Source organism: Triturus cristatus, chromosome 4_1, assembly GCF_964204655.1.
Source record: "Triturus cristatus chromosome 4_1, aTriCri1.1, whole genome shotgun sequence".
Classification (NCBI taxonomy): domain Eukaryota; kingdom Metazoa; phylum Chordata; class Amphibia; order Caudata; family Salamandridae; genus Triturus; species Triturus cristatus.
Genome location: NC_140585.1, coordinates 279,906,120 through 279,921,782, shown reverse-complemented (window position 1 = coordinate 279,921,782; position 15,663 = coordinate 279,906,120). Strand labels below are relative to the sequence as shown.

General features: G+C 42.6%; 1 protein-coding gene and 1 pseudogene across 1 annotated transcript in view; one reads left to right on the top strand and one right to left on the bottom strand.

The window, feature by feature from the left end:
* The window catches only part of LOC146854269 (protein mono-ADP-ribosyltransferase PARP12-like), a 490,642-nt gene extending 477,115 nt beyond the window's left edge, over window positions 1–13,527 (top strand). The window contains exon 12 of the mRNA XM_085652052.1: window positions 11,572–13,527. Within this exon, the coding sequence (XP_085508178.1) occupies window positions 11,572–11,882 (311 nt within the window). The 3' untranslated portion in view covers window positions 11,883–13,527. The remainder of the gene's footprint in view (window positions 1–11,571) is intronic.
* Window positions 4,535–11,050, bottom strand: LOC146854270 (putative C-mannosyltransferase DPY19L4 pseudogene; annotated as a pseudogene).
* Window positions 13,528–15,663: the final 2,136 nt, after the last annotated feature.

The window sequence follows — 15,663 nt, the reverse complement described above, 5'->3', positions numbered from 1 at the left end:
GTACTAACCCTTCTCCTCCATCACCTCCGTCCCCAGAAACACAACACTTGTTAATTACCCCTACTGATTCACCACCACCATACACACCTGATGATCAGGATGATGGGGATGGGGACAATGTTCCTGCACCTGCAGATCCCTGGAAGGATTACAACACAGATTGTCCCTCATGTAACGATCCCGAGCTTTACCCTACAAACATTCTCCACCTTATGACAACGTATGCTATATAGAACTATTAAGCAGAGCTGCTGATAATCACGGGGTTCAATTAAACAAAGAATCTCTTGAGGAGGATTTCCTTTTTGAAACACTTGGCAGTTCCCAAAGATCCACTCACACACTCCCCATGCTCAAAGGTATGACATGTGGAATGCATTTTGAAGGATCCTGTTCGGGCACTTATTCTCACCCCCAGGATAGACAAAAAGTATAAACCTGCACCTTCAGACCCATTTTACATCAAGGGCCAGTTACCGTTAGATTCATTAGTAGTTTCCAATGCCCATTAAAGGCCAATTCTCAAACGTCAGGAGATTCTCCACCTCCGGACAAAGAGTCTAAGTTGATAGACGCCTCTGGGAAAAGAGTAGCCTCTCAAGCTGCAAATTTCTGGCACATTTCTAACACCCAAGCCCTTTTAGCCAGGTACAATCTGGCGCATTGGGATGAAATGGAGCAATTGCTCCATTTTCTGCCTCATAAGCACAAGTCCAAAGCTCAAGACCTAGTGCAAGAGGGAAAGCTCATCTCTAACAACTCCATTAGGTGCGCATTAGATGGGGCTGACACTGCGGCTAGAGCCGTCACCACCAGCGTGCTACTAAGAAGGCATGCATGGTTAAGAATTTCTGGCTTTAAACCAGAAGTTCAAGCTTCTATTCTTTACACGTTGTTTGACAAACACCTGTTTGGTCCTGTTGTAGACATGTCCTCAGAAAAAATGAAAAAGGACACAGATGTGGCAAAATTTATAGGAGTCCTACAGTCCCGTTCTGGCCGGGGTTCCTTTCGGTGTTCCTTCTATCGTGGGAGGTCCAGGAATAGCTCCTCAGACATTGCCTCTACACTGTACAAGGGCAACAATCAGCCCTCTGCTTCCAAGGTTTTCTTCAGAGGGGGCTCCAGAGGCAACAAAGGCAAAGGTAGAGGTAGAGGTTCCAACACACGCCCCTCCCCCTCCAATACCAATCAGTGACTTGCCTACTCTTCCCATCAATCATATAACATCTGTCGGGGCTTCTTTCTCCTTTCCTACCTGTCTGACAATCAATAACTACAGACAAATGGTTGTTAGGAGTTATCCGTTCTGGTTATTGCCTGGAGCTTACCAACAATCCTCCAAACATTCCTAGACATTCACACAAAATGTCACCAGGCCATTTACATCTCCTCAAACAAGAGGTTCAAGATCTCCTTTTGAAAGGAGCCGTAGAGCCCATAACATTACAATATCAGGGGTCGGGCATATACTCCCTATACTTTCTCATACCCAAAAAGGACTATTCCCTCTATTTTAAACCTCAGAGAATTAAACCTTCACATACAATCAGACCACTTTCACATGGTGACGCTTCAACAAGTGCTCCCACTGTTACAACTGGGCGACTTTGTCTACTCTAGACCTAAAGGACGCGTATTCCCACATTCCAATACATCCCGCTCATCGCACATTTCGCAGATTTGTGGTAGCGGGGCAGCATTACCAGTTCAAGATACTCACATTCTGAGTCACCCCGACTCCCAGAGTCTTTACCAAATGTCTAGCAGTAGTCGCTGCCCACCTAAGAAGACAACACATTCATGTCTTCCCATACTTGGATAACTGGCTCATCAAAGCCAGTACGTACCCAAACTGTCTCCAGCACACTCATTTACCACTGCAGTTACTGCACCAACTGGGTTCACAGTCAATGTGTTGAAATCGCATCTAAAACCTTCCAACACTCAAAACTATCTTGGTGCCACAAGAGATACTCAAAGGTCTGGCTTTCCCCAATGCAGCCAGAATTCGCAATATTCAGGCTCTTATTCTTCAATTTCAGCCCACTCACTCACTACCAGCTCAAGTGTATATGCAGCTGCTGGGAATGATGGCCTCTTTCATCATGATTGTTCCCCAATGCTTAGCAAGTCAGTTGAACCAGTCGCAGGGTCTCTTAACCGATCTAGGGTTGGTAAACAGCCGTACTCATCGCTCTCTGCAGTAGTGGAACCCACAAAACTAGTCAAAAGGACGGCCCTTCAAAGACCCTGTTCCACAGACAATACTAACAGCAGACGCGTCCCTCACTGGTTGGGGAGCTCCTCTCCAGAAACACACAATTCAAGGCTTGTGGAATCAAAAGCAAAAAGCTCTCCACATAAATCATCTAGAGCTGCTAGCAGTGTTTATATTGCTCAAAGCTATTCAAATTCACCTTGTAGGCAAAGCTGTCCTAGTTCACACCAACAGCATGACAGCTATGTATTATATACTAAAACAGCGGGGGGTACACTGTCTCCAACTGTCACACCTAGCTCAAGATATTTGAAAATGGGCCATAAACCACAAACTCTATCTCCTAGCAGAACACCTCCCAGGAGTAAACAATCAGATTGCCGACCTTCTCAGCAGACAAAGGCAGCAAATCCACGAGTGGGAACTCAAACCCCTCCCTCCCCTTCCCCTCCCACCAGTCGTTCTCCTTCCGTACTTTCAGAGTTGTGGGGTTTCCTCAAATAGGTCATTTTTCCCCATACATGAAAATGCTAAATGCCCAAGCTTCGCCTCCAGGTATCCACACCCGCTCTCCAAAGGCAATGCACTATAGATGAACTGGTCAGGGATATTTGCCTACGCCTTTCCGCCTCTCCCACTCATTCCATCAGTGGTACAGAAACTCAGGCAAACATCCCTCACACTGATTTTAGTAGCTCCCACAATGGCTCATTAACCTTGGTTCACAACCCTGCTGGAGCTATCAGTAGTTCCACATCAAAAGCTGCATCTCACATCCAATCTCCTCACACAGAGCCATGGAGAAATCAAACACCCAGATCCCAAAGAACTGAACCTAGCGATCTGGCTCCTGAAGTCATAGAGTTTGGTTATCTGAATCTTCTACCTTACTGTATAAACATTATTAGAGCTGCCAGAAGACCTACAACAAGAGCTTGTTATGCAGCTAAATGGAAGCGTTTTGTTATTTATTGTAATAACAACAACATCAATCCTCTTGATGCTGCCATACAAAATATCATTGTTACACTTGCAGCGGCCACAATTATCTCACACTTCTATCCGTGTACATCTCACTGCGATAGCTGCGTAGCTGCAAAACAGGCAACACTTCTCTCTCTTTAGAGTACCAGTTATCAAAGCTTTTATGGAAGGACTAAAAAGACCACCAAGACTTCCACCTGCCCCAGTGTTGAATCCTAACATAGTCCTCACACAATTAATGGATTCACCTTTTGAACCCATGCATAAATGTGAACTGCAATTTTTCTCGTGGAAAAATCACTTTCCTCCTTGCAATCACTTCACTGAGGAGAGTGGGTGAGCTACAGGCACTAAACTTAGAAGAACCTTTCTTCCATTTTCACAAAGACCAAGTGATTCATCATACCAACCCTAAATTTCTACCTAAAGTAGTTTCTGCCTCTCATATCAACCAATCTGTTGAGTTACCCATGTTCTTTCTTCATTCTAATTCAGTGGCAGAACGAGCTCTACACACTTTAGATGTCAGAAAAGCCCTCTTATACTACATAGAAAGAACAAAATCATTCCGTAAGACTAAATAACTTTTTGTTGCTTTTGCTCCACCTCACACGGACAATCCTATTTCCAAATCCGGTATTGCCAGGTGGATTGTTAAATGTATTCATACTTGTTATGCAAAAGCAAAGAGAACTTTAACAGTACCCCCGGAGTGCATTTCACTCGCTAAATAAGGGCTACTATGGCTTTCTTAGGAAACATTCCCATAGTTGACATTTGTAAGGCAGCAACATGGTCTACACCACACACATTCACCAAGCACTATTGTGTAGATGTGTTAGCAAGACAATAAGCTAATGTAGGCCAGGCAGTAATTAGAACACTCTTTCAGATAACTGCAACAGCTACAGGTTAGCCACCGCTTTGGGAGAATACTGCTGTATAGTCTATGCAAAGCATGTGATCTACAGCTCACATGCCTCGAACAGATAATGTTACTTACCCAGTAGGCATCTGTTCATGGCATGTAGAGCTGTAGATTCACATGTGCCCACCCGCCTCCCCGGGTACCTATTCCTGTTGCAGTTCTCTCTTACTTTTATATAAACGTGCACACTATCACCGAAAGGAGGAGTCACCTACCTTGTGACTGAGAAGACTTCTTCGAAGAAAACCACTTGCAAATATCCAGACACAACACTAGCTGGCAGGAGTATGCAAAGCATGTGAATCTACAGCTCGACATACCAAGAGCAGATGCTTACTGTGTAAGTAATATTATCCTTTTTTAAGATAAACATATTATGTAATGATATGCAGTAGCCATTTTCAGGCGAGGAAGCCTTTGTGCCTCAATACTGAAATGATATCAGAGTTGACTTTATACACAAAATAGGATCTGTTCCTGAAAAGTACTTGACATATGGAGAATAATTAAATGTTATATTCTGACAAAATCATGCATATTTTGAGTAGGCATAACTGTCACCGTCTGCTTCCACCACATGATTATTAGTGAAATACAATAAATCCTTAACGCAGCAGCCTTTCATCATGGCCATCTCGCTGCAGATAGAATCTTTAATAACCACTTAATCTGCTTTATATGATGTCAGTATTTTGTATGTATCCTTGTCAGACCTCATGCTGTAGATTTGATAAACATTCTTGGTCTTTTCATGAGGTCCTCATCATTATACTCTGGCAGACAGGTTACCAAATATCTAGTGCACATCTTAATGGCACTCATTAGAAAAGTACTTCCAGCAAATATTGCAGTGACCGAAGCCTGGGTTTTTATCCAGTTCATGAGGTTAATAGTATCAGGTTTATAAAAGTCCCCCTCTTGTGGATATCCCTATTACGCTTTAGGAGTAAACTCTCTATATAACAAAGTGCCTATAAGTGAGGGCACCATGAAGCTCAGATGAACACCCAGTGCAAGTCTGTCAATTGATTTAAGTCTTCTCAAGGGCTTTGGATAACGTTCAAGTGGAGTAGACACCAAATGCAACAAGATTGCACCCATAGTGGGTCCTCAGGAATTTCATGCATTCAAAGATCACTGCAAAAGAACCAAACAGGATAAAATGAAATATATGATCAACAATTTCAGGCCTTTCTCCAATACGTCCATTCAGGATGCAGTGTTTATCTTTAAATGGCATGCCACATATTCTTGGAACAATTACCCGAGTAAGCGGAAGTAGACATATTGTAAAAACCACCATGTAGAAGGGAAGCAGGGATGACTGTTTTAGCCATAAAAGGTAGTCTTGTGAAGGCAGCTGAAGTGATGCTTAGCAAAGAATCTCTGGCATATTTAATCACAATTAGACTTCAAGGAACTTAAAAAATTTACCCATTTTCTTTGTGGCACAATTGCCTTTTTGAACATATAAGGTCACTATCATACACACCAGGTAAAAATACAATATTTTCACATCATTGCTAGTAAAGACACCTCTCTTCCATTTATCTGTAGGCATTTAGCAATCGTCGAACCTGCTATGAGACTGAGCAATGGAGAAACTAACAATTAATTCTAAAATTGTAGGACATGTGTCAAGGAGAGAGAGAATAAATAGATTTTGTGTACTTCTTGAACCTTGTTATTTTGTGCCAATGATAGGCCATCTAGTAAGAATTGTGCAACAGCCTGCACAAAGAGCACATAGTGACTGTATTCCCACATCATCATGAAAATGTACATCGAAGTTTTCACTAGGAAGTACCAAAGCCTTTCTGTCGATGGGTTCAAGTTTTTTAAAAATCCAGTAAGAGCTGCAACTTGAAATGCAAAATATAGCAGAGCCCAATTGTCTCTCAAAGGAATTGAGTTGTGTAGTTGTGTAGTATCTACACTGTTGAAACCAAACCATGGGGAGAAGTATTGCATACCGGGACTTACTCCAAATCCAGCTTGTGATGAACAAAGAAGCTGTGTAAATTCCTTGCAGGATCAGTACTGTGCCAAATGTCGAAATACACTGGATCAGATGGATTATGATTGTCAGACATCCAATATAATGCTCTTCTAATTGGTTCTGAATACAAGGTCATTTGCTGCACTGCATTTGTAGACTTCATTGATAGAGTATTGTGAGAGTTCAAACACCCTGGCTCAAACAAAGACGCTCTTAGCATTTCTTTGAAGAAGGAGTTATACATGGCAACTTCGCCCTGAAACTTGAGCTACCTTTCAAGAGTCTGCCTCGTGGAATGGAGGAATTGCTGTGGGTAGGATTGTACAAGGTAGAAGATGCACAGAAAGCCACAGATAACAGCACCTAAACAGACACGGAAAAGCTTCATGAAACATTGGTATGCTTCAGAGGTTGAAAATAATCCAAAGGCTGTCGGCACCAGATATTTCATTTATAATCATCTTCACAAGGTCACTTTCAACCACCTCCTTTAACTGCCTCTGTACCTTTAGTGTCCCTTGTCTCAAAGACCTAGATCAGCGCAACTGATGTGCACTAAGTAAAGAGATTTAACAAAAAGTACACAGAACATCATCTTTACTGGCTTACCCAGAAAAACTTTCAACAAGGCTGCAAAGGCAACAAATCCGTAAGCAAGACCACCAGATTAAGCAATGTTTCTTCAAGAGAACAAAACATGCCAGGGTATGCAAGACCTGAACAGTCACGACCAGGGCTGAAAGGGAAATTAAAGTAGCACCCGAAGAAGAAGGGACATGTATAATCGGACTCCATAATAGTGAATCCTGCCAGAAAAATAGCTTTCTTTCACAGGATAGGCAATTGCCCACCTCCTGACAAAGAATGTAAACAACTTGATTCCTCTTGGAAGTGAACAACTACAGGGTGAGCGAAGACTTGGTACATTGGTAATTTTCATTACTCCGTTATTATGGCAGAATTCAGTGATGTAGGACATCCTCCACTATGTATATGGGCCATACTTGGATAGGACACATGAGATAATTCAGGATGAGAAAACCATCTCAAATGCAAAAATAGATTGCATACTCAATACTGCAGAGAACTGCTGTAGACAGATCAATACTGCACTACTGCTGCAGTGTATGCATGGATACACATTACTGGTTTTGACATGAGGTCCTGCAACCGAAGTATGTTTTTTGATTGAAAGAATCTTTTTAGCACATGCTAGATAAACTGATGGGGAAAAATGAAAAAGGATGCTACAACGGAATTTTGTTGCAGTTCTGTAAATGTGCTTTTGCATAGACAAACAAGTGGTCAGAGGCAACCCTGCAGCTCTGTAAATTTGCTTTCGCATAGACAAGCAAGTGGTCCGCCCGAGGCAACTCTACAAATGGCCACAAACGTTTCAGCAAGAAGAGCAGCCATCAGTTTTGCTTGACTCAGCCATAGACAAGAGGTAATTTTTATGGAAATACAAGATTTAGAGCCAGAGGCCTTTGAGGAAGAGACAACTCCATAGTGACTACATTCCCCCTCTCCCCCATCTTTTTTATACTACATATGATTGAATAATCATGTTTAAGTCAATTTCAGAAACAGAATGTACTGGGATTCTCTCTCAATTCAATGGTGGCAACACCATATCCAACACAAGTGGATTTTGACTTTTCAGAAATAGACTCATTTTTACTGGATGTTTCTAACTCTGACAAAGAGTATGGTGGTGAATCTGATGGTAGTGATAGCATAGTTGTAGGAAGCTGGCTTCTTATATATCACATATCACTGGGTGGTATATTGTGCAAGGAGCCCAGATAGTCCCCCAGAAGTGTACAGGGCTTCAGTGTGAACCCAAAGTGCTCTATTTGAGGTTGTGTGGTCGGGCAGCCTTAGGCCTAACATAGAGGAGTGTAGGACATTTGTTACACACACATTGACCAATAAGTGACACGCGACTCAAAAAGGAGATCCTCACCAATTTTAAAAAAAGAAGCTTTTTATTAAAAGCTCAAGATATATGTTCTTCGGTAAGTAGGTTTTTCACAAAAAATACTTTTCCCTTTAAAAACTGGACACTACAATTTTTCACTTTAACAATGTTAAGCTATGGTAGGAAAACAAGGTTCAAGGCATATGAGCTGCAGATTACACACTATGCATAGATCGCCATCTAGTGTTGGGCCCAGATGTTTGCACTTGTTTTTGTCCTGGAAAGTCTTTGGGAGTCACGAGATAGGTGACTCCTCGTTAGGATGCTAGTGCGCATGGGCATCTGCTCCATCCTCAAATAGTTTTTTTCTGCCATCGGGTTTGGATGTGTTTCTCGCGCTCCAGTTCGGAACCGTTACCGATTCAATTTCGATGCGCAATCCTTCACCCTCTCTATGGTATTGTCTCGATCGTGAACCCTACTCGTCGCGTATCTCTCCAAGTCGAAGTCTTCGATTCCGGTCGTCGACGAAGGCCTTCGGGCCTACCTGGGCCTTAGCATCTGGCTCATGGAAAGGACGCCATTCAAAAAGTGTCCTCGATGTGGGTTGAAGTTTCCCCACACCGATCTGCATGAGGTGTGTAACCTCTGCTTGTCACCGGAGCACGAGGCCAGAGACTGTCCAGCTTGTGCCTCTTTCCTCTCCAAGAAGACCATTCGGGATCGGCCGGCGCGGAGGACCATGGCTCGCTCGTCGACAGCAATCCCAGTCAACATCTTTCAAGAGGGCGACGACGTACCGGAGCGGTTTGAAGAAGGCCTTGTCAGTGCTTCTGAAGCCGATGACGTCGAAGAAATCACTCCGGCACAGAGGGTCGTAAGTAAAGACGTCGACCCCGACCCCTCCATTCAAAAAAAGGCTTCGGTCACACCTTCGCCTTCGGGCCCAGGTGCACACCGATACACGTCTTCTCATGCCCCGCCTTCGGGCCGGGCAAAGAAGCCCACCAAGCCTTCAGGCAACACGGGCTCGAGCCAGCCTACGTCTGGTGCCGAAACTCAATCTTCGGTACCGAAAAAGAAACCGTCCTCCTCCTCCGTGTCGACCACTGCTTCCACCTCGAAGCCCTCGACACCGAAAACAACAAGCACCGACTCGCCGGCACTGAAAAAACACTCTGAGCTGACCAAGAAGCCACTCCCCAAGAGTTTGGACACACACTCTTCGGAGCCGAAAAAATCATCGGGACCCAAAAAACATTCAGAGACTGCAAAACACGGGCCCAAACCCAAAGACACTCCGGAGTCGATGCCTAAAAAGTCCTTGGAACCAAAACACTCTGCGCCGAAAAACCAAGATTCATCAGAAGAGCTTTTTCGACCAGACCCTGCTAAAAAAAATCTCTGGTTAAAGACCCTAAAACTGGTCATTTAACACAAAGCTCCAGGAAAAGACCCCTGGACAAGCCTACACCTACTCCACCACCTAAAAAGAGGGACATTGCCACACCCCCTCTTAGAGTCCCTTCTCCACCTCCTCCTCCACCACCTCCTCCACCCTCTCCTACCCCCCTCCCCTCCTACCGCCTCACTCTCCTACACGGTCTCCTACACCAGTAGACGATGATAACACCTCTGATGACACAGGGGGGGGTGCTGGCGATGTGCCACTAGGGGATCCCAGCCGACCTGGTTCCCCTGACCCTTGGGATGACTATAATACACCTGATGTACCAAATCTCCCACAAGACGACATCTACCCCTCAAAGCCTTCCCCAACAGAGGACACCATGGGCTTTAATCACCTTTTACAACGAGCTGCCTAGTACCACGGGATCGACCTACACACAGACCCCGTCGAGGAGGATTTCTTGTTGGACACTTTTGACACCACACAAAGGTCAACATCTACTTTACCCATGATCAAAGGGGTTATTAAGCACGCTCCCGATATATTCAAAGATCCTGTTAGGGCTCAGGTCATCAACCCTCGCATAGAAAAAAAATACAAAGCTGCCCCTACAGACCCAGCTTACATTAAGGGCCCTGTTCCATTAGACTCCGTGGTGGTATCCAATGCCAGGAAGAGAGCTAACTCTCAAACATCAGGTGACGCAGCCCCACCCGATAAAGAGTCTAAACTCTTGGATGCCTCTGGCAAGAGAACAGCCTCACAAGCCCCTAACATATGGCGCATCGCCAACACTCAGGCCCTGCTAGCCAGATATGATAGGGCACATTATGATGAATTAGAGTCCCTATTGCAACAACTCCCGGACAAATATAAAATCAAAGCCAACGACCTCATACAGGAGGGTAATCTAATCACCAATACCTCCATTCATTGTGCTCTCTATGTGGCAGATACTGCCTCCAGAGCTGTAAATACCAGTGTGTTTTTGCATAGGCACTCTTGGCTACGCGTTTGAGGCTTTAAGCCTGAGGTACAAAGTTCGATCCTGAACCAGCCCAGTAAGTCGGGCTTGTCACAGTAGAAGTAAGAGGTCGCAACCCCAATGTTTGGGCCCAGTAACCCTGCTTGCCCCGTGGCGCTCTGAAAGGGAGGGGTTCTGACAAGCTGTTTTCTAACAGAATCAAAATGAGCCGTTGTTTCTCTTATGGGACCGCCATTCTGGTGGAGATAGGAAATATCAAATGAGGAATGTCAGTCCTAGTGCCAAAATACCAAGGACCGAAATGTCGACTTTCAAGTTTATGCAGACAAGTCTAGGTTTACTATGCATAACCCCACATACATGTACGCTGATGATATACATATCTCCAAGGTGTTAGGTAGGTGTTAAGAACCGTAAATCTATACTTGCATGCACTAAACTCAATATTGTCATCCTCGATATTTTGGCTACCCTTGAATTTCTATTCCCTACTCAATATTCCAGACTAAAACCACCATTCCCTATTGATGCTCAAATCTAGGAGGTAAATGCATCCCAGACAATTATTGGACGCTCACCATATCACACAGAGGACCACCATCACATGAAGAATTAATCATTTTCATGGTTAATTGGAAATGTTGGTACCAGCGTTTTGGTTTTATATATGTATTTTATTTTTATTTTATGGATATGTATCTGAAAAGAAAACATTTATATTTGCGTAAATTCATGTTTTGCACTTCAGTCTCTTGCTTTATTTGTGATAACTTGAGTATTGTTTACTTTTGTCAGCTTAAATTACCCTTTTTAGGTTTTTTGTTTGATGTTCAGAGTTTCTGGATGGTGACAAGAAATACAAATTAGAAAAGCTCACGTCTTGCTGAATTTGCATCCTTTATGAATGGAGTTAACTGGAATTTCGTGTCACTGGTTTCCTCGCAGTTTGTAATTTTAAAGTATGTTGTGTTTTCATGCGAAACAGTAATTTAGAATTTTTCGAAACTTTTCTTTGTCTAAAATCAGAGCTGAGTGGAAACATATTGTCAAAATAAAAGTTAACAGATTTTCTGTCTTGCACACGTGGCAGAAACAAAGAATTCTCCTTTTCTATCACTGCAGGAAGTTACTTTGCGAGGGATGCCTCATATTCTCACAAGTACAGCAAGCTCACGAACACGGACACCCGAATAATGTTTGTTGCCCGGGTCCTGGTGGGTGACTTCGTCAGGGGGGATGCTAGCTACCTCCGCCCACCTAACAAAATCTCTCAGACGACCAGCACCTACAACAGCTGTGTGGACAGCGAGTCCAATCCTTCCATCTTTGTGGTGTTTGAGAGGCACCAAATATATCCAGAGTACCTGATCAAGTATATCGATAAGCCCTCTGCATTAAACAACTGGGGTAGTATGCGGAGTGGCCTCAACTGATAAGCTTGCAGAGGGATGGATTCCTTTGAGTACAACTCTTCGAGGATTGCAACACACCAGTGATGCAGCATGTTAGTCTGCAAGCTTGGAGATTTGCTGTCAGGGAAACAGTTAGTCCTGTAGGTACCTTGCAGTCTTTGAAAAGAATCTTGTTACAAAATATTCCAACCTGTGAAAAGAAAGCAAAGATTTGATTTCTGAACACCTAATACATGTGATACATTTCTGCAATATTTAGAAACTTCTTTTAAAAAAATATCTTTAATAGCTATGGATTTCTCCACCTCAAAGTTCTAATGTGTTGCATAGCCAGAAGACCTTCACTGAGCAACTGCTCTCAAGCCTTTGAAAAGCCTTCGATTTTAGCAATATTAAAGAGTTTATCCCCATATGAACCACTATTATTTTTAGCGTTTGCAGTGAGTAATCATTAGATAGATAATTTCAATAATAATCAACACAACTGTTGATCTCTAAACTAGTTAGAGCTGCTCTTTACAAACACCTGTCCAGTTCTTGTGTACATTTAACTTAAAACGTAGCCCATCTTCACTGCAGAGTCAGAGTTTATCTAACACTCCAAATAGAGATAGAGAGCTGGTTAAACACTGAGAGACAAGATTTTAGTTTTTACTACAATTCTTCTTTCGGTGAAGATTTCAATATGGTTTTTATTTTTCTTTGTTTTTTTATGCACTGTATTTACCCAGATCTACTACCTGGATCTTGCTTACAATTCTCTACATTGTGCTTTTGCTTTCTCGATGGGGATGTCAGCCAGATAGATGATCCCAATAGCTCAACCTGGTTTTTTAAAATTTTATTTGGGTTCGAACTGCGCACTGTTCTGGCCTGGGATCCACCAGACTGTATGGCTCTCATACATTGAAGTAGTGTGAATGAAAAAGAGGCATACTTGTGGGCTGTGACATGTTTTGATTGCTATTAATGGGGATATAACAACTTCCTTCTATGGTAAACTATTTCAGATTACACATTTGTTTTATACTCCGGGGCCTTCCCATATCAAATGCAGAGGCCAGTGACACATGCAATTACCATAGTATGTACTGCATTTTTAAGTTCACATGTGACGTTGAGTCTGGCTTTTGTATTGAAAATGCTGACTATCATGAAATCACTCCAGGAGTAGGACTTCCAACCTCATATAGTTTACTGTCTTCCTTCATCTTTGTTCTGTCATTCGTAGACTTAACCAGAGACAACCGCAAAGACCCCTGGAGTGATCCGATTCCAAATCGGGATCAAAAACAGTCACTTTAATAATGGGAGCAACAAGTTGTGCCATCTTGTTTGCATTTTTTTTAAAGTGCTTTGAGAGATTGGGATTAAGACAAAACCTCTATATTGCACAAAACATGTAATAAGTATGTGCATATTTGCAAAGTTACAAAAAGTTTAATATTTTGAGTAAAACTGTTGGAAAAATGTTTGTTTCCCAATACATTTGGCAGGAAAGCAGAGCTACTAATGACACCAAAATACCTATACATCTGAAAGACTGTGTGGAATATATCCTCATCCATTAGGTGATACTGTAAAGAATCTATTTGTACTGGAGTGTGATGCTGAAAAAATAAAAATGTATCTTGATAAATTGTTAATAAAGTGATTCAACTGAAAATTAGTGCACTTGATTTTTGTCTAGTTGCTTATTGGGAGGTGAGAATGTACACACATTGTAAAGAAGTTTAATCTAATAGAAAGGTTCCCAGACTGTAACTAGAACGGTTTTGTTACAAGGTCGGAACTTTGATTTATTTTCTTGTTTAATTTTGATTTTAGCAGTAAGCAAACCACCATTTCCAAGTGAACCTGTGATAGATTAATAAATACTGCACATTTTCCAGTAGTGGGTTTGGAAAAGAATCTCGTTACTATGACGTTTTTGGGTGTTAAGATTGAGTGCAGTCATTATGGCCCATGATGGGGTTGAACCTCTACAGAGCCTCCATCTTTACAATCTATTTTCAACCATCGGGTTAAAAAGCATCTACACAATTGTGACTCAGAACCTTAATAAGATATCAACAGAATACTTTTAATTACATTTGGGCCGCAATGTCACAGATTATATTTGACAGTATTGTGTCTTTTGGGCCAGAACAACACTTTGTGTCACTTTTGAGAACCGTTATCTCCAAAAACACTTTTTTTAAATTGCATCATGTAGTGGTATACATTCTTTAATCTTGTTTATTTGCAGAAATAAGTGACAGCTTGTTGCGAGCCAAAATATTTGTCTTGGAGAAAGAGCAGAATGGCTACTGGTAACACTTTTGTCAAATGGCAGACTGAGACTGTAAGATCTATATTATAGGTTTAGAAGACCTTCCATGATCAGTAGGTTCACAATAAATCCATGTAACCTTTCTACTATGAAGTGATATGAAAAGGAGTACACAAACATACACAAATGCTTCCGTATTTACTATTGTTTCATCTGTTCCAAGGAGACATATTTAATTTGAAATGCCATTCCAAATCCTGCTCCTTAGCTAGAAGCTGTAACATCTGCAGTTCCAGTGTCCAGAAGGACCCAGAAGTAGAGGTACCTGCATCAGTGCCATAGATCATTTGCTCTTGCTCTGCGTGTCTGATTTTATCACCTTCATGATCACAATATACAGTCATACTTACATATATTCAGCTTTGCACTGCAGTGTATTCAGCTTTTCCGCAATGCCCAATTTCAGCTATAAGAACATCATTTTATGTGCACATTACCCAGTGATTGAGCCTGTTGACCAGCCCCCGCAGTCTCCTGTCTGCTAACCTTAATGGGCATCTACTTCTCCATCCTGCCTTGAAATGAGGATGTGCACCATATGTCTGTAAGAGAACACTACACCCCATGCTAAAGTAGAATAAATATAGGTGCTGGTTAGCATGAACAAGAAGCCACCGGTCTGCAGTAGCAGTCTAAAAGGAGAACCGCTTTAACAGGGCTATTTACCAAGGTAACCTACACTTGTTAGTAATTTACACGTATAATTTACTCTTGCACTCTTTCTGTTGGCTATTCATAAAATCTAAGTGTAAAGTTACTCAAAAGTGAAAACACAGCATGGCACACACCCTGTGTGCCATGTTTCCAGAGACTGCGTTAAATGTATGTATGTCACCTCTACAGCAGGCCTTACAGCCATAAGGCAGGGTGCATTATATTACATGTGAGAACATATCTGCATGAGCAGATTACCCTGTGCTGGCTAGTCCAATTGCTAGATAGTGCAAATGAACAGTAAAGCTGTCTTGAGTACATCTACTGGGCACTGGTCATTAAGAGTTCCCCAACTACATGAAGGCTTCACTGAAACCTATGGCATTTGGTATCTAACAGCTTGTCTGAAGAAATCCATGCTGATGCCAGTAGTGGATTATTAAAACATGCACCCAGAGGGCACCTTAGATGTGCCGTCTGAAAACTTACCGATCTCAAGTGCACAGGCTGATTGGTGTAGGCCAGCCTGCCACCCAAAAACATAATGGTTTCTGACCCCCTGCAGGTGAGAGCCCACGCTCTCGGAGGTCCGAAACAATGCCTGCTCCAGCCAGAGGTATTGTCACTTCCAAGCAGAATGGCCCAGTAATGAGCATATCAATGCAGGAGACTTCCAAGGCCTCTGCCACCTTTGATACGTGACCCGGCTTCCCCCAAACGGGTGGAATGTCACCCTCTGCCCAGGGCCCATTTGGCACCAGGACAGGTGGGAAAATTAGCTAGTCAGGAGGGGTGCTCACTATCAGGCCAGTTACA